At 38.2% G+C, this 25,910-nt stretch overlaps 2 protein-coding genes across 3 annotated transcripts in view; both read left to right on the top strand.

Moving 5' to 3' along the window:
* The window catches only part of LOC140938178 (general transcription factor 3C polypeptide 5-like), a 10,176-nt gene extending 6,343 nt beyond the window's left edge, over positions 1–3,833 (top strand). Inside the window, exons 3-5 of the mRNA XM_073387699.1 lie at positions 404–730; positions 1,766–2,075; positions 3,392–3,833. Of these exons, the coding sequence (XP_073243800.1) occupies positions 404–730; positions 1,766–2,075; positions 3,392–3,670 (916 nt within the window). The 3' untranslated portion in view covers positions 3,671–3,833. The remainder of the gene's footprint in view (positions 1–403; positions 731–1,765; positions 2,076–3,391) is intronic.
* Positions 3,834–5,272: 1,439 nt separating this feature from the next.
* On the top strand, positions 5,273–25,749 carry LOC140937176 (uncharacterized). 2 transcript variants are annotated; one of them, XM_073386709.1, is made up of 6 exons: positions 5,273–5,332; positions 17,536–17,738; positions 18,673–18,776; positions 20,675–21,118; positions 22,849–23,229; positions 24,176–25,749. In XM_073386709.1, the coding sequence occupies exons 2-6, from the start codon at positions 17,578–17,580 to the stop codon at positions 24,787–24,789; spliced, it is 1,704 nt and encodes a 567-aa protein (XP_073242810.1). In that variant the 5' UTR covers positions 5,273–5,332; positions 17,536–17,577; the 3' UTR covers positions 24,790–25,749. The 2 variants fall into 2 exon arrangements, with proteins under 2 accessions (XP_073242810.1, XP_073242809.1); XM_073386708.1 differs by lacking the exon at positions 5,273–5,332 and adding an exon at positions 5,859–6,596.
* The last annotated feature ends 161 nt before the right edge of the window (positions 25,750–25,910 follow it).

Raw genomic sequence — 25,910 nt, forward strand, 5'->3', positions numbered from 1 at the left:
AGCTAAGCATGACATTTGACAAATACATTTAAACCCTTCTCAACAGACATCTTATTAAGATGAGCATCTTCCTTAAAATTGGTGCAGATAGGTTTTTTATTAACTCATTCCTTTGACTTTCAATAGAAACTCTTTAGAACTTTAGAGTTCGTGTGATAGACAATGTGATGAGCTAGTTTTAAAAATATTTTTCATTTGTTTATTATTGTTCTTTTAACTCAGATCTACTAGAAAACTTTGCATACATGTATGCTTTTCTTTCTTTATCCTTTATTCACTTTCTTGCTTGCTTCCTTTCCTAAATTTATTTTTAAGAGCAGAGATATCATAAAAATTGCCAAGAAATTCCTGCAATTTGCTCTTCAGTGATAGTACTAAAATTTGTATATCCAACCGTTTTCAGTTCAACTGGAACAAGCACTAGAATGAGACGACCAGCTAATGCCATGGCTGTCAACTTTAGTATGGCTGAGGTCCCTTCATCACCAAATCCCAAAGCTGTGGAAATAGCAACTAAAACAAAAGATGTTCATTTGGAGACAATAAAAAAACTGTTTACCACAAGACCTATCTGGTCAAAAACTGCGCTACTATGTCACATGAATGGTGTATCAAATGAAAGGCTTAAAAATTTACTGGCATATGTTGCATTTTACTGGATCAATGGACCATGGAGAACATTATGGAACAGGTTGGGCTATGATCCTCGGAAAGATCCTAGTGCAAAAATGTAAGTTGTAAATTTTTTTACTTGATGACTGCTTCACTGGTGATGTAAGGAGGTGAGGTGCCCGGAAGAGTGTAGCTTGTGAACAAGCTCTCTGGGGTGCTCTGTTGATGGGGCAGGAAAAGAAAGGAGAGCTTTCAACTATGTGTCTGGATTTTGAATATCTGCATTGAAAAAGTCGATGCAAAATGCTGATTGGCGGAGATGACAGTAATGATGTCATTACTCTTGGTACATGTTTTTCAATATTTGTTTACATTCGTGTGCTGATTTGCGGATATCTAACAGCACAGTCGATGGGTAGCCAAAGGGGAATTGGAGGTGAAATTCAAATTCCAGAGACTTAGTTGCAAGCGTCTTTCCTCCGCAGAGGCTCCCGCTGGGTATTCCTAAAAAAGTAGCAATAATCAAAAAAATAGAAAGCGTGCAGGGACGATGGGAAGAAGGAAAAGGTGCCCTGCGCACTCTCTTTTTCTTTCTCCCCAGCCTCCCCACAACACAAGAGGCCTCTGCGGAGGAGAGAGGTTTTAAGCTCTCCTTCCTTTTCCTGCCCTACTGCCAGAGTACCCCAGAGAGCTTGCCGCAGGCTAGGGGGAGCGGGGGGGACTCCATATAATGACCTGTAGGTCGAAGCTCTGCTTGAAAGGGGTCAGGCTTCATGTACATCAAAGGTAGGGAATTCAGGAGTTGAAGGATATGATAGGGTAGAAAATATATCATTTGAGTATTTAAAAGGGTCTTTTATTAAAAATTTCGAAAAGATGCACCTTATGGTTATATCATTTTCATTTATTAAACGTTATTTTACGCTACACAAATTTTATTAAAAATAGCACAAAAAGACAAGAAGACTGCCTGTTTTAGTGGTTTATTCTTTTGAAGAGGGTTACCATTTTTCAGTAGACTGTGTTTAAAAGGGATTCCTTTTTTCCTTAATAATGGTATAATAAAGGGTTAGGTGCAACTAGCAATTAAGAGCCTGGAACAGGCTAATCCGCATTATGCTTGAATCTTAAGAACTGTTTCAACATTAAACAGATATCAGATGTTAGATTACCGTATTGGAAGCAGAAAAGAGACTAGAGACCTTCCAATAAAAGCCAAGAGAGATTCAAGTGTTTACATTCTACCAAACTTAATAAAGAAAGGAGGCACTTCTAAAACATTAGTAAAAGAAGTTGTGAGGATCAGCAGTGATGATAAAGCAAGTGAAGAACAAACTCAAGAGCAAGAATATCCATATGTGTTCACCCCCGATAAAATGCCCAAACAAAAACAGTTGTTTTATCAACTCTGCGATCTACATGATCCAGAGATTCAGGGACTTATCAGCAGAAATGACGGACAGGTCAGTATTTTTTCTTTGAGTTTTATTTTTTACACAGTCGAACTCTTCTGAAGGCGTAAAATTAACGCCTCATGAAATGAACACGAATTTTTTATGTTCGCGTTAATTCAGCTGTTAATTTAAGTCGCATCAATTTTTATAAACGGTAATTTCCGCGCTGTTAATTAATTATTATTTCATAGTTTCATTACTGTTATTTGCGTTCCTTAGTAAAAGAATTGGGGCGCCTTGTAACTCGGCAGACTATCCTGGTTTTATATATTTTTTTTAGCCATTTAAATTTAGACGCGTGTGCGGGGTTTGCTCTGGCGAATTGTGATTGGCTAGGAAGAACAATTGCCTTCTATCAAGTATTTTCTCAGCAGGGTAGGGTGGCTTTGGGCTAATGATGTATCGGTCCCCAGAAAGGTCACCTCAGGACTCCCGGGATGGATTTTTTTTGTACAGTGCCCAGGCCTCATTTTCCTGGCCGCACGTTGATCTGGCCAGGCTGCTTCGGCGAGCATATTCTCGGTCTGTTTGGATTATGTCCTTCGAGTTTGTCAAAGTCTGTGGGATTCGTTTCTCTATCCGGGAAAGCTTCATTGGTTTCTATATCTGCTGCTATCCTATTTCTACGATCCTGGCATGTTTATTTTCCGTTGGAGTTGGAATTTCGAGGAAAAAGTTGTCTTGAATGAGAGCATGTTGGCGAAAATGGCATCTCGTGTCTCCTACCTTGTATATTATTATTGTATACGGAGTGAATTTGAACAAATTACTGCAAATTATCACGAAACTTCGTTGGAGCAATAAGTACAACAACAATTAACTGTAGAGTAAGTTTCATTGATCTTTAATTATTTAGTATTTCCTAGAAATTATAGGGTCGTATTTTTACCCAATACAAACACTTTAATTTTACTGGAACCGTACTGTGGTACTATCACAGAGCCTGGGTTACCTGTGGAGAGGGCACAAAAAGTGGAGTACCCGGGGTAAAACCTCAAATTCAATCCGCATACGGTGGGAGGAGAATGCGCTACCCTCACCTACCCCACCCCCAATTCGCCACTCCAGACACGATAAGGGGAATGGATACAAGCTTTCGGCGCAACAATGTCTGGGATTGTTTGGGTGGACAAGCGTTAGTTATGATTGGTCGATGGTATTCAAGGCAACAATTAACCAATCATAAGTAACGCTTGTCCACCCAAACGATGCCAGAAATCATTGCGTCAAAAGCTTGTATTCCCCTTAGAGTTTTCTGGAGTGGGGAATTAAAGTAAGACAACCTTCTGATACCAGTGCATTTTGGTTTTACTTTATTGTATTAGGAAGACGAGCTCCTTGATCGTGATGGATGGTGTTTACCAGGAACCGCTAATGAGATTCGAGAGATTCTTCATCGACGGACTGCTGATTTGGCCGAGAGGTTCAAACAACAACAGTCAGGGGTGGGGGAGGAGGTGGAACAGACTACATCTCAATTACAACTCACAGGGGAGGAGTGGACTGGTCACGAGGGAGTGAAAAACTTCTTGGAATTGCTGGAAAAGGACGATGACATTGAAGCGTACGATATTTTTGACGACGTAACAGAAGGCGACGAGTAATCGTAAGGTGTATTTGCTTCAGAGAATTGTACGCTAATGGTGTTGTCAATCTTTCTTCGCCTATTTTGAAACGAGTTCACTCGATTATTTTCTAACGAAAGAGAGGTGAACATCCTTGAACAGCGTATGACTTGCTTAGCAGATTCCAAAAGAGGTTTGGGGTTTGGGGGGAGGGGGGGGGGAATCTCATATTTAAGAGAAGGTGATGCTCGTAGGAAATTGGGAATAAACCAAAGCTCGAAAAAAGCTTCGTCCGGTAGTGTGAGACAAGTAGATTTCTTGCTGTGCAAGTGACCTTTTTAAACTTACTTGCACAATGGCTAGGGGTCCAGACGCAAGTCATCCACCAACAAAGTCATAAACTGATTAAAGACGAGCAAGAAGTGGTCCCGGGCCAGAGAAATGTGAGAGCTGTTTGCCCAAAGGAGGAGGAGGAGTCCAATTTTTCTTTCGAGCCCTGTAAACCCTAACGGAAACCAATTGCTGGGTGTGGCCTAGGCTTTCTTTAGACCCTTAAAGTAGATCATACTCCAGCTCCACAGTAAGACGGCGTTGTTTCTTAGTTTTATACAGATATTTCCTTACGCACTACCCAAAGCGATGTCTTTTATGAGTAAATATATTGGCTTCTCGCCCGGAATACAGTAAAAACCCACGAGTAAGAACCTAAGATTAAGAACTTGTTAGGCTAAAATATGCAGTTTAGACCCCCTCTATATAAGAACCTCTTCAGCCTAGAATTTGGAGAAAGGTTCTTATTTTCAAAAATCATTTAAAAATATTTACTAATTGCAATTGCAAAAGGCAAGTTAGTACATATATAAACGTTGTTTGATTGAGATCATTGAGAAAATGTTTATAATATTGTGTTTTACAGCACAATCATGTACATTAAGTTGTTTTGACTCAAGAAATTAAAATTCATGTGAGAATAGATCTCTATTATGGTCATATTAAAATATAAACAATCATTAGGTATGCAAATTTAAGGGTGCTGATCACTAATAAAAATTTTCTTAGCAACGACATAATTTTTTGCAAGAAATTAAGAACCTATTAAGAACCTAGATACCCTAAATTTATGTTAACCACCATTTATGTAAGAACCTGTTTAGGCTAACCGTGGAAAATGTAGGTTCTTACTCGTGGGTTTTTACTGTACCCTAAGTAAGACCAAAAAAATGCAATTTCTACCCCAAAGCGAGACGCGACGAGCATTCCCGTCACTTTCATATGGGAGTCCCCCCCAGGATCCATCAGACAATGCTTGTTAAAACTTTGACCACGTGAGTAAATGTTATTCTGTTACGAACCAGAAATGACTCTGAACAGCGAAGACATGTATGACTACAAGACAAGGCGCTAAGTTGTAACTAGACCGAGCTCGAAACCAGTGTTCACTCGGAGGGAGTCGTGCAAACTAGCAACTACACTCTGTATTGCTACTGTATAAACATGGCGTACCAAGTTTTCGGCAGTAATGACACTTTCATTCACGTCAAAAATAAATTGTCATGTTCACTGGAGGAGTCTGCTAATAAAGGTTGTCACATAATTAAATATTACTTGTGGTCCATGGACGGGGTTTGAAAGTGATGCATTTTACCCAACCGTATTTACCTTTCACTTGGCACCGCGAAATCCTTGAGAATAGAGTGTGAGGTGAGCGCCTTTTGACTTTCCTTGCTTGAAATTTATTTGTATTCCAGGAAATCTCATTCCACGAAAAACGATGCCAGAAGCTTTGTTAGGATTATTGTTAATTCTTGCCACTCAGGTGCAGCTCTGGTTTTCCTGTTGAGCTTATTGAAAGTTTGAGGGCCATGAGTTTATCAGCACAAACTGGTCATTGTAACCCTCGTTAAATAACGTTTATGTATTTTTTCATTTTTATTCACTAAAAATTTTAGTGCTTTTGTGTGTTAAGTCTGTGTCGTGTTTTTGAAGGGAACTCTTGCAGTCAGTTAAAAACTTGACACGAACTACAACGAAAAGAAAACCGCACAAAACATTTTACCCAAGGCATTAGCATGTAGTCGTAGATTGCATAATACAGGTGTCACCTGTAAGAAAAATGATGACAAGATTCTCTGCCTGAAACATCCTGTTCCGTATTAGAACTGAGAAACAAAATGGTTTCGTCAAGGTCATCAAAAGCTAGAATTATTCAATGTAGAAACAAATTCATCCTGTTGACCATATTTCGTGTAAATTCAGAGAAGAAAAAGCATTTTTTAGTTGTCGTTTTGCCAATTGTTTAACTTCGCGTCACTGCGACTGTTCAGTCAATGAAAATATACTGTCCTACGTCACAAAGTGTGAGTGTCTCCCCAAAATGTTTATCTTTATTATTATTCAGGGAAGTTTTATATCGAAAAAGTAATAATAATTCTAGTGCGGCAAAGATCGTTAGATAAAATATATTGTCTCGTTTTTGTCTTGTGCTATATTGATGAAATTTGATCTTCGCTTTCCGTTTGAGTCACAAAGTGGTATAAAACTTCGGAAGCTTATGAATTTGAATACAATACCTAAGATAATGTTCACACCAAAGGCGAGCGATCGTAGCTAATAATCTTAACGTAAACGGACGGCCGTATTTTTGTTTTATTATTCTATTATGAAAACGTGATATCTCGCCTATTAAGGCGGTTAAGTTCGTCAAAGGAACTCTTACATCCGTGAATAGGTCTATTTAAGAGTGAACGATTCTAAACAACCGGCGGAACAATCATCTTCGTGGCCAAAGCAAGGAGGTAGATTGCTTTTTGCATCCGGCCTTCTGTTTCAAATGAGAAAGCTTTAGTGTGAATGAAAGCGTAAAACTACCACCCTTCGCTGAAGGTCGGTTGAGTATTTTGGAAACATTGGCAGGCAACTTGATCATAAGTCTTAAAATTCGTTGTTAATGTGGTGTGCAAGCAGGGTAAGTCTAGTTGCTTCCTTGTTTTTTTTCTATGTTTTATTTAATCCCAAGCCAGTTTGTAAGATTGCATGAGTGGCGTTCCCAAAGCATCTATTGTGTATGAATTTTATGCCCGCGATGAGAATCAGCGGATCGCTGCGTTTCTTGTTTGATTTAGTGTCGGCACGACGTCGTATTCTCGAGTTTTTAAGCTGAAATTACCTGTTTGTTATTGAGAGGTTCTGCGTCGCAAATTCTAAATGAATTTTAAATAATTATATGCTTTTGTGTCTCAAATTTTTTAAACAATTTGAAAGACGCGCTTCTGACAGATGCAGTAACATAACGAAGGGAGTAAACTTGAAAGCAAGTCTCCTAATTCTTTGAAGAAACTTACAATACTTAACATTTTAAAGGTGATTGGTGGCCCTGAATTTTCCTGATACATTTTTCCCTCTCGCAATAACACGCGCTGCGGAGACATGTCTTCAGGTTTTGCGTTTAAAACCTGAACGATAATCGGCTTAGTGGCTTTCCATGTTGAATTTGTGCCTAATAAAGTCAGGAAAAAAAAGCTTTAAGCATCACCTCTGATTTTTTGAAAACGAAAACGTATATTAAAACAAAGGTTTTTTCCTAATGCACAGCTAGCTAGAAGTAAAGTGTTCTAATATATTGGTGTAATTGAGAAGTTGTTTTTGTTTTTCACCTGTTCGAGTTGTATTTTAATCGAAGTTGAAAGATCAACAAATTCTACAGGAACTAATTTTGTTGAGGCGCATTGATTTTCAAAAGCGATAAGAAAAAGTATTAGCATATGATTTCAGTCCTACTAGGTTTATAGCGAAATAGAAATTAAAACAACATACCTTTAAATCCTTTGCAACGATTCAGTGCTAAATTCTTTTCCCAGTGGCATGATGAGAGAATTTTTTGTGTTAAAACTTTCTTTTTTAAAGTGACAACGTGACGTGATGACAAAACCTGGCGGTTTTCTTCACAATCATGTGATTGACAGGCTCCAAGAAAAGAAGTGTATCCACAGACTTGGTCTTAACCTTGGGAAACGAAGAAATATTTCGTGTGCAAAACAGTATGGAAGTCTAAAACATCAAAACCAAGATCAAAGTCAAAGAAAGGGGCTGTTCTCTAGAAAGTCTTAAGATGGCCCTTTTGTGAATATTCTAAAACATTTGTGTTTTTTATAGTCATGATTTTTGATAATCGTTTTAATATTTTTATTGTACTCCAGCATAGCTATAGGTCTAACGTGCAAAAAACTAAAAACCAAGTGAATGAATTTCGACCCTCAGACCAAATTATCGTGACGTCCCGAATTTACAGCGGAAACTGCGGCTCTGAAATATTCACGAACGATTTCCAAAAGAACGTGCTTATGAACCCTTGAAATTAAAAACATGGTTAGACCTTTAAGTGTCGGACTCCTCAGAAAAAGAACATTAGTCCAGACGCTCGTGACCCTTAGCATGTAGACCAAAATTCCTCCGGTGGGGTAGGGGGACATCCATATGAAAGTGACGTAGATGCTTGCCATCTTGCTTAGGGGCAGATGATGGTGTCAAGCCGACATTAAAGAACTTAAGCTACAACGACGGCGAAAACGTCACTCAAAATGGGAATTTGAGCTTCTTCAAACATACAATTCGTCAAATGTTGCCAATTTTTTTCTGGAGTTGAATTCTAAAAGACTATATGGAAGTTCGGGAAAAGAAAAGTAAAGTCGTTGTCTTGTGTTCACGTTTTACAGAAAACGTGAAATTAGGCATTTCTACGTCGTGGTAGTGCAGTGACGAAAGAAAGAAATCCGAAGAAATGTACAAGAAAGGGTGATGCACGTGCAAAATTGTTTTTTTTTTGCTAATTTATACCCAGTGCCTTTTTGCGATTCTTAGTTGACGTCGCCGTCTTCGTTGCCCAGTTTTACCCTTGAAGGTATCGCTTGAGGTTATGCGTGAACTGAAGAAATATCTATAAAAAGATACTGTACAACCATACTGTGCTGGAGCATGTGCAACGCCCAAATTGGTCTCCTTTAAGGGATTTAATTGCAGGGCTCTAGCCTGGGAAAACAGGTGATGACGTGTCAGTATCCAGATTGATTTCCCTCGCGGCACGATCTCGTTCGACGCGATACGTCGGCTGTTTTCTCAGGGTACAGGGACCCCTGTTTTGATTCCAGTTTTTTCGACGAACATCCCCGACTCCTTTATATGGGAGCCGGAGTGTAGAGAGTCAAAATACTTAAGCGGAATGTTTTTTTCCGGTAAGAAAACGACTTGGGATTCAATTTGCTCCCTATGAGGTCGAAGACAAAAACTTTGAAATACATTTAGTTCAACTAAAGCACATTGATTTAACCTGAGGCCAGGCCCAGTATAAGAAGACTTTGGACATTCTCTCTTATTCGCCTTTCCCGCCGGAATTATAGTTACCAAACAAAACGAAAATATACTGAGCCTGTTCTCAAGTTAAAATTCATTAAATTTCCTCAAACTTTAAAAAGGCAATAGAAATGGTACCCTCAGCTTTAAGCGTACTTATAGCTTATTTTTTAGCAAATTTCTCTCGTTTGAAAGCGACCAATAACTCGAAAAGCATATCGACGCACCAGAACTGCTGAAACTTTTTTGAAACTCTAGATGAAGGTACCTCTTCCTCAAAATTGATGTTTTATAAACGTAAACATGACGACAAAGACTTCAAGGCTGCAACAAAGCCTTTTTCGTTTGTTTGTTTGTTTTTTTCCAACTCTTTTGTCTTCGGAGTACAATTTTCTGTAGACTGCTAGCACTCCCTCGGGACTGTCCCGCGCCCGGCGAGTATATTTATACGTGCGAGTGAACGAGTTCCCTTCGCGACTAGTTCGCAGTCTTGAGTCCTGCCAAATGTACCAAGTCCTGACTCGACAGACTGAAAAGGTACTGTTCGCAATTTATGCCTCCACTATGCCGCCGGATAGCTCTTACGTTGCGATCACACTTATAGGGTTTCTGTTCACACATGAGAACGGTGTTCAGATAGGTTTCTGTGCCACTCTTCGACGCAGTGTGAACAGGTGTTTTTGCTATACCGGATAGATCTTCTTGTCGACATAGAAACCTGTTCGGCCCGGTATTGTTTAAGCTAAATTTCTCTTAGCTAGCTACTACTGTGACCTTAATGATAATTTGCATGTAATGGCGATATTATTGCTGTATATTGCGCCTGATTTCTTAATACATTATAGTAACATTCACGTTGCGTTGATCGCCGGGTCCATATATATGATAATCAATCAGAAATCACATTTGTTTGATAACATCTGGCTTGGCAGTCTCTTGAAAATGAGCAAAGTAAACAAAGAAATGACACCGTCACCGACTATTCAAAATCTTTTGTCCAGGCGATTAACACCTTCTAATCCCTTAAAAAGAAATCATTTTCCCTTTGGCTTATACACCTCGCTTCGCTTAAATGGTTTCGGACGTAATGCATTTGAATGAAGCATCGAAGCGAAGCGCTCTTCAAAGCATGGTTTGAAGGCGTATTTGATACCACATGAAGATGGATTGATTGAAACACGAAAGCAAGAACAGAACCGGGTGTCTCAGCATGAAGTATTTCAGTTCTAACAGTCGCTGTTTGACAGAAGGGATAGCGAAAAAGTCACGAATGGCAGCCACAGATTGAAGAAAAAAGTAAGTGAACTTTCGGCTAGATATAACAACAGACAGAAAGACTGAGTAACAAACCTTTGATAGCGAGTTTCCTTAGCATTTATTCTTGAGAGTCGTTTGCTTTGTTCGACAAACATACTCCGTGAAAGGAAGCTTCTTAGATGAATTTCAATTAATTTAGAAAGGGTTAGATCCATTTAGCAATCGAGGCTACTCAAATAACTTAGAATTCAATCTGTTAACGAATCGCCTGTCATGTAATTTTTGCTTTCAAACATTTGTGAGTTTGATTGGGATCTCGTAGGCCGTCAAAACGTTTAAAAATCAGCCATGAAAACAACTGGGAAAACGTTTATCTCTGTCAGAAACCAGGTGCTCTTCCCGTGTGTCCGAGACGATAACTTCAGGGGTTTTAGCTGGCCAGCGATTGATTTACGATTTGCAAATTAAAAGTTGCGTTTTGCTCATAAAAACGGTGATCCTGCAAGATGCTATTCAAGAAACTTTTGATATTTTTTAGATATTAGTTTGCAGTCCCTTTTCTAGTTTTAATTACTCGAGTATTATTTGTTTAAAGTTGCATGAAAAAAAAAAAAAAATATCGACTCAGGAATCACTTTGATCGAGTTAGCGTGTCCGTTCAAACGATTACTATAATCTGGTTGTGGATTATAACTTTTTGGTAAATATGATGTATTTCTTTGGCCGCTTGAGGTATTAACATTCTGCATTTCCATTAAATTGCCAAACGAGGCTAGCAAATAAATTGTTTTCGTCTCTAACTGTCTAAGTTCATGACGCAAGGGACTCGGTAGCCGAGACAAAGATGCTGCGCGGCATTACATTGTACATTCAGTACCTCGGGGTATGTCTGATTTTACATTTATTAAAATTCTCTGCAATAAAGTATATTTCGCCGAGTTTATCTTACTCTTAAACAAAACAGGGACACTAACAAGATCTGTGCGAGTATCAGTCTCGATTAGCTATGAAAAATAAACACTAAGAAAATCATACATACTAGAAAACAACTTACGTCACTTTCGGGCTACATTTTCGTAGCGACGGTCTTCGCGAGGAACGTCACATATCTGCATTTACAGAATGTCTTTATTGATTTAATATTGTCGTAAATAAGTGAATATTATAATTAATGAGCTTCAGAGGTCGAAAAGAAATACACTGTTTACAAAATTTACCTGACATTCTTAGTACATTCCTGCATGAAAATAAGAGGTATTAATGAAATTGTATGGAATATAAACACAGCACATAAACTTATCAAACGTTTTTCCTTTTTACACCAGTCTCATGACGTAATTTCCGACTCGTGCCCTTCAATTTAAATAATTTCTTTTAACGCTTGAAAATTTACTCTAATCTGTTTAAATTAATCTTGTAATTTTCAAACAATTCATAGTAATTATCTTTTAAAATAAAATCAGGACTAATATTTCCCTCTGTGGGAGTCACTAGATTAACGATGCCTTACTAAAGCAACAAGCAACAAGTAACTGCACGCTTTGAATTTAGAAATAATGGTTGTACTTGTAGGATATTGTGTCGTGGTATTTAACCCCGCCGTGCAAGCATGGGGGAGAAAAGTGGATTGAGGGCCAAATTTGAACCTCCAAGAGGGCAATTACACAAATCATTTGAGGTATATTGAATGTTTGCAGAACTGATGGATATGTACAAGTTTTACATAGAAAAGAATTAAAATGCCTTATTGTTGACATTCGCCGAGATGTGGTGACTTGTGCCATGCTTCGTCCTTTAAGAAATATTTTTCATTATTCAGCGATTAAAATGGTAGCCGTTACACTTGTAGTTACTGTTTCTTTAATGTGGCACATGCAGTGAACCAAAAAGAGACTACGGTTTGTTTTTTCCGCCAACTCTTTGCAAAGTAATCTACGCTTTGGATTACCAAATTCCTCTCAATTCAGCTGTCAATTCCACAATCTAGGGTTTTGAATTCGGAATCCACGCTCTGAAATCCAGAAAGGATCAGAAACTAAAATCTTGACTTGATGGACTTCACAATCCAAAACGTGCGCAGCTGAATGCTAAATACAGTCACTGGAGGGAGAGGCTGTGGAATGGAGAATTCAAAAACATTCTTGGATTACCTAACATAAGGCTTTTGTCTCGGCCTGTGCTAACTGAACTGGATCGGACCCCAAGACAATTCTTAAACTTAGATACATTTGGAACATAAAAACGTACAGCTTGCATCTTTATGATTCATTGTTAGTAAAAACATTTTGGGCGATTTTAATTTCGGACAAAAGTAGTGTCGGGAGAAAACAGTCCTGAATTTAAAGTACTTCCTTGGGCGACGCCATCATTTTTTTCCAGGGCAATATAGACGGGAAGGTAGGAATAGTGGAGGCTGTCACTTAGGAACTGGAACTAAAAGATTGTTTTGGAAGATTCTGTCTCTCTTTTGAGCTTGAAACCTCTTGGTATTCTTCATGGCCCTTGTCAGCTGGAACTGCTAGAGAAGCAAGCTTGATTCAATTCATTTTTTTTTCTCGTCCTGTATCCGTTAAAAACCTAGAAAATAATAATAAAAAACAACAACAACATGATTTTCCCAAATTTTGCTCCAGGCTAATTCGTATTTTGTATAGGCGTAAATCTACCTCAAGTGTGTTCGAACTGAAAGTTGAACGTATCGTCCAGAATTTTTCTGCAAGTAATTTTGCCTGCACTGATTCTAAAACGCAACTTTCCGGCAATTTTATAATGAGGCCCAAGGGTGGATCTAGAAAATTTAGAGAGAGGTGGCCGGGACACTTGCCAGCTTTATAGATACTTTCTTTTTTTCTGAGAATTCTATAAGAATAATAAAAAAAGAAAAAGGGGTGGCCGGGGCCCCCTCGACCCACACCTAAATCCGCCCTTGAGGCCTCAATTGATGAAACCGCACAAAGTCTTGAGCTTGAGACTATATCATTTACGTTGAAAGTTACAGTGCATTTGTTTTTAGTATTTATCATGACCATTCTTTCTTTCAGAACACTGTAAATCCGAGATGTATAACTATGTTTTTGTGTATCTGTTTTTCATTGAAGGCTTATGTAAAAAACTATGTTTTTCACTCTAATTTTTAGGGTGCATTATTGAATGCACATAGGCTTTGAACTGTTTACCAGCGATGAAAGATTTTCTCTTCTTGAAGATTAAAAAATTACAAAAGGGTTGCATATAAGCTACTTAGAACCAACCTCAGTTTATGAGGTTCATATCTGTTTTAGCTAATTCCCATAAATGACTACCGTTTCAGTAGTTTTCAACAGAGGACAGAGGAGTGCATTTATTGTCGTTGTGGTTCAATGTTATGTCAGTCTGGCTAACTTTTGTTCCCGTGAACAAATCCAAGTGCCACCTCTGTTGCATTTTGAGAGTGAAATGGATAGATAAAAGACCAAAAATCGACTAATTGTATTCGTACTCTATTCTTGTATTCTTGTATAGCTCTATCTCTATTCTTTCTGCCAGACCTCCCACTGAGAAATTTACTGCTGTTAAAAGTCTTAACACTTGTTACATACCACTGGGACGCAAAACGAGCTAAAATGGCGGAGCGATTAATTTACCGACATAAAGAACACAAAGGCCTTATTATCAGTTTTATCATGGAATGAAAAGAAAACGGAATTACTAACAATTACTAACCCTAAGCAACCAAGAATAACATCATCCAGGTTTACTAAACTCTAACGTACGGAAGGAAATGCCATTTCATGAAGTGTTACCGAAATTTTTCCTCCTTTGACTATGCATACTCAGTAACTCGATGAAAATGAGTTTCGCGGCGATGTTGTGGAACTGAAACATTTCAGAGAGAAAAACTGGCGTTTTGGGGCATTTGGTCAAACCTGGCTCAGTAAATGCAATAAATCTTTATCAGACAATTTTGATGAAAGTCCCCTGATCCTTTTATCGCTGTGCCATTAAAGTTTATTAAGAAGAGACGAAAAACAAAACTTCACTTAAAGGATTCTCTGTGACTTGGCTTTCAATATATTATGCTTTAAAATGACAACGACAATACTTTAAAAATTAATACGACTTTTGAATGTTCCAAATAGCAATGATGTCTATGACGGCTGTGTGCATTGACAATTATCACCATGATTGGTCAGAAAGGTTTGTGAGATTGTTGAGTCCGAAAGGTAATAATGTCTATCGCAGTAGGTTGTCATGATGCTTGCTTTGTGCCTAAATTAAAGCGAAAACCAATACTGTAGCGGTCTTTCCGTTTTATTCTAAATTTGGAAAAAAGTTATTTATACCAGTATTATTATCGGCTAAATTTTGAACGGCTCTGTTTACACATTTTCTCCTTCGGGTGAAGTCACAGTCTCATTTTTATCGCCGGGACAACTGGCTTCTTTTTTTTCATACCTTTTTAAAGAATTAAAAGACCTCCTGTGGGAAAAATAAGCAGTTTGACTGAAAGAAAACACATGCAGAGCTTGCATGCAGCTTACAGATGTCTTTTATAACAACTTTATGTACTTGAATTTAAAATATATGCGCGTTTTCCACTGCGGTTTTTTTTAATAAATATACGTCTTAAAGACACGAAATCATAATAAAACTTTTATCTCTATTTGTGCTCAAAACTATTCCTAGTACTGATTAATTTATTTGGTGTTAATAAAACACCATTTTGTTTTATTAGGTCTTTACCAGATCTCTTTATAATGCAAATATATCACTGAGTTCGGACTAAAACAATAGGCATGCGTAAGTCCGATTTTGTTCATTGTTCAATCAAAACTTACACATACTTTAAAGTTTATAACGCCATTTCGGGTGCGTTAGTCATCCTTCGAGGTCCCTTCGTAACCTTCATGACTCCATATTGGACGCAGATATCAGAAAGGAAGAACTCATTTTTAGGTATGCAATAGGTGCTTTTCTGTCGTTCAACGTAGAATTTGGTTGGCAGAAATTAGTGTTGCATGTATTTGCACCATACAAGCCATTGTACAGTTTAATTTGGTAAAATTGCTGGCAAAATATTCGACACTTTTCTCAATAGTGATTGTGAAAATTTGACGTAAAATGTACCTTATTTTAAGCAACTAGTTGAATTTCGTACTTTTTATGCTGGCAAAGTTAAACCGACACCGATGTTTTGTTATGAGTGTACATGTCTCACTTACACATGTTCATGAATATTTTATTTGTCATGTACCGCATCGCCATCCAAAATTTGCGTCCATGCAGTGGCTATACTCTGGCTAGACATCCCAAACGACCCATTTTGTAAGGTACTGCGGTGAACTATTCTAGTAGAAGAAAAACGCTTCATCTTGATTCATGGGGTAAAAACACAAAACGCAAAAATAAGCCAGGTTCTAAGGAAACTGCAATAAATAGCTTATTACGTTTAGGAACGATTTAGACTGTACAAAATTGTCGCACCAAGCGTGCTGACGACGCGAATTGTACTTGGTCGAAAACGTCTGACAATCGGACGAGTTAAAAATAACAGCTAGGAGTTTTAAGTTCCCTTTACACAGTATTATGCGTATTGTGGTTTACAAAAATAGAATGGGACCAAATTGTACTGTCTAGACTCTTTTTTGGCGGGGGGAAGTGGTTTATAGTAATATCGTTTACAAAAGAATTGGCTTCTCGGGTAGCTAATGTTTGCTGACACACTTTCAACGAAGTTACATCAGTGTACTCGAAACACTTTTTTCCGCTTCTACGTTTTAGTTCGTCAAAACAATATTTCAAAAGAAAAGTTTTACCGCAGAGGTACAGTCTGTCAGGTGATTATTGTCAATTAAACTCACTAGATATGATAATCAGTTATTGACTCGGATTTTTACAAAAAGGGACCTCTGACAAACGTGTGCGATATCTGTAATATTGCTATATTTAACAGTGAACCACTGGCGAGCTGACGTCAGCAGCAAGCCATTACCTTGATAATAATAATAATAATTCAAACATATTTATGCAGGATTGCTGCTTCAGTTTTAGGAAAAAAAACTGCTATCAATGCAGGTCCTGTAAAAAATTAAAAAAAAAAAATATAAAAATAAAAATAAAAAAGATTTAAAATATAGATAAAAATCAAATTACAATGTTACAAAATAGTTACACTAAACGAAAGATCGAACAGTTATAAATTCTAAGAATTATTAAAAATTATTAAAAATTTTTGCACCTTTGTAGAAAAAAGCGCGCTTGGTGCATTCTAAATTAATTTTTTCTAAAATAAGGTCATTATTATTTCTAGTTTTGTGGCGGTGAATGTCACGGTTTCTTACATTGAAATAATTAGAAAGGTATCTGGGAACTCTATTTGCAAAATAGAGTAAACGGTAAACGTTCATGACTACATTTGTAGAAAACGTAGAAACTGACCTGTTTTCTGCCTTCGAATTGATTTGAATCAGATTTTGCAAGTGTTACCAGCCTTAAATCTTTGTTTGTTTGTTTTTCGCGTGGGAGATCATGCAGCCGACACTTCTCACAAAACAGTATGAAAAATACAGACAGCATACAATAGGAAAAAAAATAAACTAGAAAAAAACAAAACAAAATCGTGGCCAGAGACCTAAAAGAGACTAGAAATGCCGGAAGCTCATTAGGGATAAGGCCTACTCGAACACTCGAACTGTGGACCATAAGGTGATTATACATCAAGTGAGCCAGAAAAAAGGTGTAGAATCTAGGACCTAGGGTGGTGAGCCTTGGGGTCATTCTCCAGAACTTTGCCTTTATGAAGTGTAATCTTTACATCTATAATATAGGAACCTATCAAGAAAATAAACCTCTTTATAACATAGACAACTCTCTAAGAAGATCTTCCGTTTACTAATACAGTCCCAATATCATGAGAGACGGCTGATATTTTAGACTAAACCTGCATCCGGCCATGTAGAAACCTCATAATTTGAACGCCTATTTCTTCAAGCATCACGGTCCCGAAGATGCCAAAATTCACGATGGGCTCTGTTGTAACAGATATATTAAAGATATATGTATATATAAATAGCATAAATATCTCTTTCCTAATCAACGGACCTCAATCCGCGTACACACCCCACCTCCCTGATACGCTAACCTGCGATCAGATGGTCCTTCCTCCCTTTCTTTCTCTCGCCGAAAGTAAAAACGCCTGATCGCAGGTTGCTAATACGCCCACCGCCATAATACAATCACTTGCGCTCGCATGCGCAACTTTAGTTCCGTTCTAACTCAAGAAGGTCATTGAATTCTGTCGTAAATATTTTTAACCTGTGCAGTTCCTTCATGTTGTTCTTGACTGAGGGATTCATGGAGGAGCCATGCGTAGCTCTATCACCGCTCTCCTCATATTGGGGTCATTAATAGAAGTCATGTCCTGGCACGTCCATCAGAAAGTACCAATTAAGTGCTCAAGTCTCGCAAATCTCCGAGGGCTCTCCTTTCTGATGAAACGGGGAAGAATTCACAACGTGGATGCGAGGTGAGTTTGAATTACTGAATTGTGTACAGTAAGGTCAAAAGAAATCATCCACAAAAGTTTGAACGTTTCTGGCCAACGACTCAATCGTCTGAATTGGTGTAAGGTGCTCCTTGTTGGCTTGAAGTTCGGTAACGTTAATGGGCCTGCATTCATTGTGCCAACAGATTCTGTTTCTGAATAACTTTGTCGTACTGTGTACTTAAAAGATAAAGTTTGATATTTAAAGTTGCCACTTATTTTTTTTTTTTCGGAGATAGCCTTTTCCTCTTATTCCTTGGGCCTTTTTTTCTTCTAAGCTCGCCTTGAACTTTTATTTGAAGTAAATTCTTTAAAACGACTTATAATTTAAAAAAAAAAAAGAGCACAAAAAAGCCATCCTGTGGAGCTGAGTCAGTCGAGAGTCAGGCCCTCTAACTGCCTCTACGGTTTGCAGACATATTGCTGATGTCATTATTTTTATTTTGTTTTAAAACTATATATTTGTATGACGTAACTGTGACCTTTTTGTGGTTTAAACTTATTACCGTCACGTGAAATGTTTTTCTAAACAACCTCAACAAAAACAAAAACACGAGATTTTAGAACACGTCAAATCAAGGAAAAGTTCTAGTGTGCCCATCGAAAGTCCGTAATAAGGAATGGCAACACTCGGTGAGGTTTGTGTTTTAATTTGAAATTTAAGCGACTTAGATTTGTCATTGACAGCTTTGCTAGTGTAGACAGAATGATTTGTGTCTTCAATTTTCTTTCTAAACCTTAAACTGAAACATTCTTCAACTTCCTTTTTTTCAAGAGGAGTTTTTTTCAAAGTCGCGAATGATTTTGAACAGCAAAATGAAAAGAGCGCGTTACTGCGGAAAAAAAGGTGGGATATAATGAATATTGTAGACCTTTTTAAGAATGTGTAACATTTTACTTTGCCGTTTATTTGTAGTTGTATTGTGAATTATTTCATATCCAATACCGGAAGTAGAGGTCACGGCCAGTATCACGAGACATTCGACAGGTTACGTACTCTTGAAATTCACGTTCGAGGAGGTAAGTAACCAAGGTATAACCTTCAGTTAATCAATATAAAATGTGTTGGATTTGAAGATAAACATTTTTCCTTATTTGACAAATTGCCCTGCAAAAAACCAACTAGAGAGACAACTGACTAGTCATTACGTCAAATTATCTCAGTATACTCTAAGGTCGCACTCAGTCGACCGGTTCTCTAGTTAGAAAGCAATACTTTATATTGCGGTTTAAAATGGACTCCGCCGGCATACTTTCTGTTGACTCATTTTCGGGATCTAACAGGAATTTCCCAAATCGGTGTCCGTTCAATCGAAAAGTCTTGTCGCAAACTGTAGCAGAATTGTACAGATACTACAGGCAATTTACCCTTGTTACTAAATTCGACGAATTCACTTGCTGGTATGGCTAAGAATGAACGTACTGGACGTGCTGCTCACAATCTGCAATCTCTAATGGAAAAGGAAATGGCCTGCGCTATTAATGACGTCACAAAATGATCATCAGCATACACTCAAGTTTGTTTTCGTTTTTGTTAAACGGACTGACGAAGAGAACCCAACCACATCTCAGTTGTGTGTTGTTCAGTGACCAAGACAGTCAGTGAGGTGCTTTGAATGTTCTTCTAAATGAAAGGCGGAAAGTTTGTAGGTAATCATTCGAGGTACGATGATAGTAAGTTTCAGAATCTTTCAGCTTATTAGTTAGGACAAAAGACTATCCAGTGGGCTTTCGAGTCGGGTTCCTTCACGACGATAGCGTTCCTGTTCTCATAATACACTCATTTTTCTATTTTCTTGTCTGGGTGTGAAATTCTCCTCCGATTCATTAATCAAGTTACTTAACGATGTCGATCTTTCATGCCCTCAGTCAGTAAAAGAATGGTAACTTTTTTACTGTCGAACTATTTGGGCACTGCGAATGAAGAAAACTATCAAATTAATTTGGACTTGATTCAGATTACCGACTCAATCGAATTCTGGGCGGTACCTTGAAGGCATCCGCGTCGCAAGTGTTCAAAGTTGGAGCTTGGGACGAGTAGGCTCCCGATGAGTAATTTATACAGCGTGTTAGGGACGTCACAGTGGTTTTCAAATGTTAATCGACTGATGTTTGAAGATTTTTAGAGCTAACTGGGATGTGTACCAACATCAAGTTAGCCTTCGTCTCTGCCAAACCTCTACCGCTCAGCGATATTTCATCATGATACCCGATTTCACAGTGGATAAGAGGCAATTTCTTTGAAAATTTGCGTTAAATTAAAAAAAAAAATTAAAAATATATCGTTTCAAGAAAGTTAAAATGATTGCATAATGATTTGATCGTTACGCAAGCAAGCAAACAGCTAAAAAGCCCTCATAAATATTGACTTTTAAAGAAAAGTTGAAAGATAAATATTAGCAGAGCTGGCATTTGCAAATATCTTTTAACTGAAAAACAATAATTGAAAGTTAATTAACGATCTTTTTTGCTTTTCTCCCTGAGTTCTATTTTGTTGCATCGTCTCCAGGATTTCTGGTGTTTTTTATTACAATTAGTATGCAAAAACAACGAATCTCTTTTGCAGACATAGATAACGGAACACAAACACTTTTTACCTATTTTTCTTACCATCCTTTCATTCTGCACTTTTTCTAGTGCCTAAGGGTAAGTGAAGAAAACCATTACAGCGATCTTATCTTCCGGTTTTAATGCAATTTAATATATCTACGATGATTGCTTGTGAACCATAGTAGGAAGTACGTCATTGTTTGGAAAATAAGGTTGTATATGTACCTTTCGTGAACAAAATAAATGGGGATTTGCATCTTCCATCACGATCACTATATCATATAGCTACCTTTGTAAAGGATGTGATTTATAAGGTTCGTTTAACGTAGAGTTTTTGCAGTTAAGTGCTAATTTTGTTTTTCGGTCAGGTCTCAAGAGAAAAAAGGTGGTCCGGGGATTCCAGCCGATTCTTCAGCGAGCCATGGAAGGAACAAAATTACTATGGAACGGATCAAGACTAGTTTCGCGGCTGCACTTGGAAAACATGATCCTAAAAATATTGCTCATATTCTTAATCCACTCGCTCATAAAGAGGAACTATTCATTGGAGCTACAATTATTAACAACAGTTATTTTGTACTTAAAGACGTCATGTGCAACGCCTTCCCCGACATCAGTGTACTCAAGAGTTTCCAGTACACAGTACACGAGTACTCCGTCGCTTTTAAGCTTTCAATCAACAATCACAAGCGATCACGGCAACTATCTCGCACAAACGCTTAACGCAACCGCATCACAAGGGAGTAATTTTTCCTCGCATATTCATATAGACATGTCTGTCAAAACTGAGACAACGTTGACGCACTTGCAAGGTAATCGTAGCGTTATTTTTTATTGTAATTTAGCAGCGTTTTTGACGGAAAAATCCGATTACTTCGGCCTATAGAAGTGCTAGTTCAGATTGTTTAAACTTATTTTATTTTATCCATCTTGCATCTTATCTATAAAAATGGAGCAAGGATGGATTTCCACTGTCGCGTAATTCTTACGTGCGTAAATAAAAGAAATGCGTTGTATGAAAGGCCGCGCGAAAACGTAAAAGTCGAGCGAGTTTTTTTTACTTTTACGCACGACGTTTAGATACTTTGCTTCTAATCTATTTACGCACGTAAACACAACGCCACAGTGAGAATCCACCTTATAAGACGGGAGGTTAGTCTTCCTTTCGGCCTTTTCTAAACTGCGTAAGGACTCACAGATGTGCAAGTAAAAGAATGGCTAGCTTGACTTTATCACGAATGAACTGGGACTTTCACTGGCACGTCGAATCCGATTCGGTTTGACAGCAAACAATTGACCAGCGGTCGGAGGAATAAATCCAAAATGGTTCATTCCATGTACTTGAAATGTCAGGGCACCGCAGTGTGTACCACAAAATAGCTTGCCGCATTATACAACATTGGCATGTTCTTGCTTTTAAACCTCGTTTTAAACTCGAATTTAACGTGGTCTTTTTAATTTAGCACTGTTATAGCACGATATTTCAAACAGGTCTTAGAAAGACTGTAGCTGAATCTATCAATAACCGAGTTTTCGTTTCTGCCTCCAAGGAAGTGAAGAAATTGTATAACTAGACAAAATAATGCTTGTCGTAACAGTACACGTAAAGAACGCTAAGAGCACCGCCATTTCATTTCACACTAGAAAATGTAGCCATATTTAAGGAATAAGTTATTTATGTGTGAACAAAATTTTACTCTTCAGCTGACTGAAATATATAACTCCAGGCTATAAAGTCAAACTTGTCTACGATAAAAAATAATGCTAATTCGGAAACAAATTCGAGTAAAATGACGCATTATTTGTTCTGAGTAAATTCACAGGATCATTTATCTGTAACGACCATCCTCGGAGACCAGCAGCCTATTACAAATCCGAACCGTTCTAGAAACATTTGAATACCCCGCTTGTGATTGGCTATTTTTTCTGGGGAAGCGAGGAATTCAAATACTTGTGGAACAAGTTCGGATCTTTCTTCCTTCTTGTTAACTCATAATTGACTGGAACAATTTCGTTCGTGGATCTTTCGTCTTGATTAGCTGCGCCCAAATGCTAGTCTCCGAGGATGCATAACGAGTGGGCAGATGCTTCAAAAAAGGTTACATTAGCAGTAATGGGGCAACTCACACCGCAGTGGAAATATAGAAGCCTTATTTATCTGTTGCCTAGTCCCTGTATGGCGTTTCCCAGGCCTTCACGTTCATGCATTTCTTTGACGTTTCCGAGGGTCTCCGAGACCCGGAAACGAGTAAGTCGCGCGGAATAATGAATGCCTGGGGTCTATCTTAAGTAATTGACTGGATCTATCTTAAGTTATTGGCACCTAAGTTGTATGGGCAATAACCTCTTTTTTAATAGATTGATTTTCGGAAAATGGTATTTGTGTCTAGATTTTGTGTTCCCTGTTAGCAGAGGCCTTCCGCAGAAAAAAAATCTGAATACCAGGGAAAAGAGGCCTCTGCCGGCAGGAAAGATTTGGTGGGCGTTCTTTCTTGGAAATTTTCTTTAACGAAATGATCTTATTTATTTCATTTTTTCGTAGGAATCTGTGATCCAGACTGGATTCATCATGGTGATCTTTGCTACAAAGTTGTAAAAGAAACTAAAGTGTTTAATCACGCCGAGAGATTTTGCGTTATCCATTCAGCTCATCTGATATCGATTCAAAGTAAAGAAGAAAATGATATAATTTTTAGTTTAATTCAGACTTCTATCGGCCAACCTGGCAAAATTAGGATTTGGCTTGGGATGGAAAGACTGTCATCGGATTCCAGTCTCCATTGGGTTGATAAAAAACCACTTAAGTACGAGAACTGGGCCCCAGGTGAACCAGACCGTTCAGGCGCATGCGTGCAAATGATTCAGAAGGGATGGTGGGAGGACGCGTCATGTACGCAGAAACTGCCTTACATATGCAAGAAAGGTAACTAATGGGAAATTTTTATAAAAGCTGTCTATGGCTTTTAATAAGTTAAGGACATCTTTGATCTCACGAAAAGCTTGATAAGCTTGTAAACGGAAGAAAGATGACAAAAATGCCAATTTGAGAAAACAGTGATGATGTAGATAGATTCAAAAAAGGCTGAGGCACTTTCTTTGATCAAGTTATCATAGGCCGTGAATCGGCCTTTGTACAGTTTTCAGTGACACGCCTCAGCGCCTGGGTGCACAAAGCTACTTGGGATTTACTGCGCATTTTCTGTAACCATTCTCTTTGCTCCGGACGCTTTTTTGCATAGGATCACAGATTACTACTCGGCCGATGAATAAATGAATATAGAAAACGCAAAGAGAGACCCTCGGAAAGCAGGAAATATTTGCAACAAATTCCAACTTAATCTCAAGTTGCCTTTTTTAACCGGGCCCAGGTTATGTGTGGAGTATTTTTGGCTCGCGCCACGGACCTTTAAATGTTACGAGAGTTGGTTACTTAGGTGGTTTATAAGGGTCAATACATCAAATTCACAAGAAAGACGTCTGGGCACCGAATTTGTTGTCCTCAGGGGAGACTTGTAACTGTTCTTTGGTAACGATGGCTAGCGCGCAAACACTTCAGTTCCGCATTATGGTGGAGATGGATTGAAAAACCCTGAACTAAAACTGAACTAATCTATCTTGATTTGCTGTCGTACCAAAATCACCCTTTACTTGTTCCCTTTTATAGCGTCTTCCGAGAGCTTGTTCGATAGTTTAGCAACTTATTCCGCTAGATCGCCATTACGTACTTCTTTAAGCTGCTCCCGCGTTTACACTATTCTGCAAATCTTGAAAGGTGTCGATTGACCAACTGTCTGCCATTTTTGTATTTTTGTATTTCTGGGTTTCTTAAAAACCTTAAAAAACCCTTGTTTCTGTATTGATTTGTACAGGTAGCAAAGACAGTTTACCTTACTCCAGAGCTACAGAGCTAGGGGTCCTAATTGGTATACCCATGGCCTGCTCTGCAATCATGCTGACTGTAGTTGCTGTTTTATTCGTTAAGAGTGTCAATGATTCGCATGGAACTTATTACGGATACGGAAAAAATCGCAACAAGGACAAAATCCACTCTTGCTTGATTAGTATGAGCACAGGCATCGCACAGGTTGGAGCCGTAGGATATGTCAACGAAGCTCGCCGTTTTAGTAGATCAAGCACAAGGTCGACTCCGTCAGTGCACTCCTCAGTGCCTAGTATCCATTCTCTCGAGGGTTCGCAGGTCGCTTCGCCTGTGACAACCCCGGAGATCACCATCACACCCGGAACACCAGAATCAGAGCGAAGAATAGACATCACAAGTGTTCCGGCTACTTCCGCCACAAGTATTGAACAAGACAGGTTTCAGTCTGTGACGAGTCTAGAAAATCTGCTATCTAGAAAGTACATTAAGCCGAAAACTCGTCGCCTGCGTTCGTTGAAGAAAGCGGATGCTGTGGTGTCACCTGCAGGGGCCGCTGGGAAATACAGACGTAAAGATGAGGAATTCGAATTTTATGAAATCTGATTTTTGTTTATCATGTTTATAATAAAAAAAAGAGACCAGAACGTTGCTTGTTTAACAACTATTATATTTAAAACACTTTCCTTTGGAAATTTACGGAGGTCTCCTTTAGAGGAGGAATCAAGTTGTTTATTTATTGTTTTTTAATCATTGATTGTACAATGTAGATTTTACCAAAGACACCTTTACGTACCCATTTCTTTCCTTTTTTTTCATCATAGTTGTAGTCATTATCATTGTTCAAATTATTATCATCGATATCACATTTTTAAGTTAAGCTTGTAGTTTTTTAATAGTTTAATAGTTAGAAATGATTTGACATATACAGTATATTAAAGTAGAAATTGTCAACTGGATATGCGCGCTCTCACTTGAAGAGAGTACAGTAAAAACCCGCCAGTAAGAATTGAAGCACCAACTCGTCCTCCTTCAGAACATAACATACATGTATTGTAATGCCTTATCTTAATTGCCCAAGATCGAGATTTGTAGCCTGTTCCAGGCGTTCAGATAGTGGGGAGCGGTGCGACGTAAAAAGGGGGGCGAGAAAATAAAAACGAGGGAGGGGGACACTGCTCTCCTTAGTTCCCCCTCTACTTTTCATCTCTTTTTTCACTTCGCACCGCTCCCCGCTATCTGAACGCCTGAAACAGGCTACGAGATTTGAGAAAATAAAAACCTGTTTCAAATTTTAAAACCAGGTTCTTACTCGCGGGTTTTTATTGTATTTGGCTAAACTCCAACTTTAATTTTGAATCTCGCGAGACACAAGTTTATAGTGTTTATCAATCCTTGCTCGCTGGTGCAGAAAAAAAGGTGTTTAGACGAAACATCCTTGGCTTGAACTCATGTTCGTAAAACTACGAAGTATTTATATTTTTTTCTAAGTAGAAATTTTAAAATAAATTTGTAAATTATTCGAAAACCCATTGAAAATAAAGAATAATAGCATTTTATCACGAAGCAAGGCTTAAAATCTCTACGTTTCAAGCTATTAAAGCTATGTGCAAACGGACGCAACAACTCCCAACATTTTTGGGAGTTGTTGCGTCCGTTTGCGCGTAGCTAAAAGTTTGATTAGTTTCAAACTTTGCGCAACAACTCCCAACAACACTGACAACATG

The sequence above is a fragment of the Porites lutea genome, chromosome 5 (assembly GCF_958299795.1).
Source record: "Porites lutea chromosome 5, jaPorLute2.1, whole genome shotgun sequence".
Lineage (NCBI taxonomy): Eukaryota > Metazoa > Cnidaria > Anthozoa > Scleractinia > Poritidae > Porites > Porites lutea.

Coding starts and splice junctions, on each gene's coding strand:
- LOC140937176 (XM_073386709.1), top strand. CDS start 17,578: ATGCGTAGCTCTATCACCGCTCTCCTCATATTGGGGTCATTAATAGAA. Junction 18,777..20,674: donor TGAAATTCACGTTCGAGGAG/GTAAGTAACCAA, acceptor TTTTTCGGTCAG/GTCTCAAGAGAAAAAAGGTG. Junction 23,230..24,175: donor GCCTTACATATGCAAGAAAG/GTAACTAATGGG, acceptor TGATTTGTACAG/GTAGCAAAGACAGTTTACCT.